Source organism: Limulus polyphemus, unplaced genomic scaffold (genome assembly GCF_000517525.1).
Source record: "Limulus polyphemus unplaced genomic scaffold, Limulus_polyphemus-2.1.2 Scaffold9953, whole genome shotgun sequence".
In the NCBI taxonomy this organism is placed as follows: Eukaryota; Metazoa; Arthropoda; class Merostomata; order Xiphosura; family Limulidae; genus Limulus; species Limulus polyphemus.
The window spans coordinates 1246-4459 of NW_013675563.1; the positions used below are offsets into that span (position 1 = coordinate 1246).

Consider the following 3214-nt stretch of genomic DNA (forward strand, 5'->3'; position numbering starts at 1 on the left):
TGCACGTGTGCCGCGTCGTTGCAACTTCTGTAATGTTAGTCAGACACAGCTGAAAGGTCAATAAAGTAAAAAAATATATATAGATGTATAATGTTATGAGATTTAAGCTACTTGCAACTCGTTTTATAGTTTGTGTTCATTCTTGAACAAAAAAAAAAAGCATAATTTATATATATTTCCTATTTTTTTGATGATGGTTAAGAGGTTCAATCAAATTGACCAAACCCATACAGAGATACAATAGTGAAAATAACAGATAAAATTTACTTTTTTTTCTAAGAATAACATTTGATAATTATCTGGAGGTTATAAAGATTTTGCATGATTTTTTATTCGAAAAATTTTAAATGAATTTTTAAAGCTAATTTGAGCGATCTTTTCAAACTTTTGTTGTCAGTAAGAGAGGATGAAGCTTCAGATGTAAGTTGTTATACACAAAAGTTTCTTAGTGTTTAAGAAATGCTAATTTTTAATTATATCATCTGCAAATAAGGCTAATAATATAAAGTTATATCAGACTCGTATCCAATTTTTGATATCACAGCATTCAGATAAGATTAATTACTTTAGCTGCATGGACCAAGCATTTATCAGTGGGCTACATCACAAGATGCTAAAAATCTTTATATAAATAACATTTACTGAAAGAATGTAATATATACTTACGCCTTTTAATCCAGACAAGTCCGGCGGATCACTGCAAGAAGGAATCCACACTTTCACATCTTTATCCAACCCACTAGTAGCCAGAATGGGATAGGATGGGTGGTTTTCGAGGCAGTTGACCTTAAAAAGTACACCTCGAATCTCAGACATTTTTACGTACACTAATTGTTAGTTTCACTCAGAAACTATATTCAACAACAGAAAATGACAGGTATGCATTTGAGATCTGATATATAGAGGACAATGGATGTTTCTTGGAAATCACCATCAGTTTATCAGATTAAACTCTTCGTGTAATGAAGAAAGATCCCTGAAAACAGGAACAAGTAATCTCGAATTGCCCAACTTAAATTCTGTTAAGTGCATTAAAAATATCCAGCCTTTCAGGGAAAAAAAAAACAACAACAAAAAATACTATTGTACAAATAATATGACAATTAATATTGGATTTAAACTATGTGATGAAATTCACCTGCGTTTATATTAACATAAATTAACTACGTGATGTTAAATACTTATTAAGGATGCATTGTAAACTTTTAACAGAATAGAGGGTCGTCCAAAAAATGTATACATAAAAAATTAAAGTATCTTGCTTTTAGGCTTAGAATGAGAAAGCAACTATGCTATATCAAACGACTGTAGAGGGATGACTTTTTCCTCGTACAGTTCTTAGATTTTTCTTGGACATCACATAATCATTGTACACTTACACTTAATAATAAATAAGGTTTTTCTTGACTGTACATTTTTTGGACTACCCTGTACAAATACTTGGTGAAAACAGGAAGATAAGAAATATTTCTTACCACTCCAACCTCATCACCTGGAAGGTACTGGACTATGTGTTCTGTCTCTTTATCCCAAATATAGATATACCCACAATCACTGCCACTCACGATGTACTCACTCTTGGGGCCAAAAAAGCTGACTGCTTTTACTGCACAAAAACAACAACAATAGCATGCACCAACTAGTTTTTTTTTATTTAAGCATGTTAGTAAGTTTTACATAATTTACTAGTTAAGTCTCAACAGCTTGAAGAACTTTTATGACATTCTAAAAGGTTTTTTTTTAATATCATCAGCTGGATCTTTGGCACATCACGATATATTTACATTCAAAACTATTATTAATGTATGTCAATAAACTTGACACGATAACATAGTTTGTAATTCAAAGTTGTACAGTATCTAAGTTTTAACTTCTTATTTTCAAAAAGTAGTATTTAAAAAATTCTCGATCTTCACTTTTCTGTGTCACACGACGTGTCTGAGCTCTGGTTTTACCCTTTTAGAATCGTCTTACATCAAAAATACGGTGCCCGATTTCCAACAAATTAGAAACAACCTGTATAAGAACTGACAAAAATCTAAAACTCCTACGTTCTTTCTTTGACTCTTGAGATTGTTTGGTAATCAACTTTACGTGGGTGACGAACATGATTATAACCAATAGAAATAAAAGATTCCCCTTTACACAAATAAGTTTTTCCAAGCAAAAACAGTCAGCAGAATTGCTTGGTTTGTGGATATCTTATTTTGCTGATCTTAATACTAAAGGAATTTTTAGCTTATTTAGAGAAACAATAATTGAGTTTTTGAGACATTTGTAACGATATTATTATGTGTTCTAAAATCCATATTTGAATTCTCTTTTTAAACAACCAAGTCCGTGAGACTCAGACTTATGAAAGAAAACTGAGTATTACAAATACTTATTTACATGTATATATATTTATTACATTTGTTGGACAAAAATAACTTAAATGTAGAAATTAGAAACTTTTATGTGCCAATAATCTTATCTGTGTGGGAAACAGCTAGTTGCTTTTGGCATTAGTATTACTGCTCTGGTGGGTACAGAGTAAATAAGTGTGGAAACACGAACAGTTGAAACTGTCAAGACAAGTTATCTGGAACTTTCTGGCCAATACTACAGTAAGTAGTGATACTACTCATTTGAATTTCACATTTTTTTCACTGTATATTAAATATTTCACTACAGTTAGTGTTATGGCAGAGAAACTAAGAGATAACATTTTAGAAAACAAACTTCTGATATTCATATTGGAGGTTCTAGAGGTTATGCACATTAAATATGAAAATGAGTATTTTTTATTCTGAACACAAAAATCACCTTTCACTCAGACGGATTCAGTAAAGCCTCACCCGAGGCTTTGTAAATTCACAATTCTTGAATAGGAATACTTTATTAAAAAATCTGATTTTTGTGTAGAGCAGACTTGTAATATTTATTGAAAGCTTGCCAAATTTCATATAGGTATACATAGTAAATTCAGAATTATACTTAAGATTATTATTTATAGCTTCATCAATATGGGGTTGGTCCCTTTGTCTGACCTAGCCCGTGAACAGATAATTAAGAAGGTATGAATGAAAATTATTTGATCTATTTTAAGTAATACCAATTTAGGTGTAAATAAATGACTACCAGATTTTCACACCTCAAAAAGATCTATACCAATTTAGGTGTAAATAAATGACTACCAGATTTTCACACCTCAAAAAGATCTATACCAATTTAG

The 3214-nt window shown here is 30.9% G+C and overlaps 1 protein-coding gene across 1 annotated transcript in view; it reads right to left on the reverse strand.

Annotated features, from left to right (window-relative positions):
- Positions 1 to 662: 662 nt before the first annotated feature.
- The window catches only part of LOC106476168 (DDB1- and CUL4-associated factor 8-like), a gene marked incomplete at its 3' end in the record, with an annotated part of 16702 nt that continues 14150 nt past the window's right edge, over positions 663 to 3214 (reverse strand). The window contains exons 9-10 of the mRNA XM_013936835.2: positions 1476 to 1606; positions 663 to 786 (exon numbers count right to left, since the gene is read on the reverse strand). Of these exons, the coding sequence (XP_013792289.2) occupies positions 663 to 786; positions 1476 to 1606 (255 nt within the window). The remainder of the gene's footprint in view (positions 787 to 1475; positions 1607 to 3214) is intronic.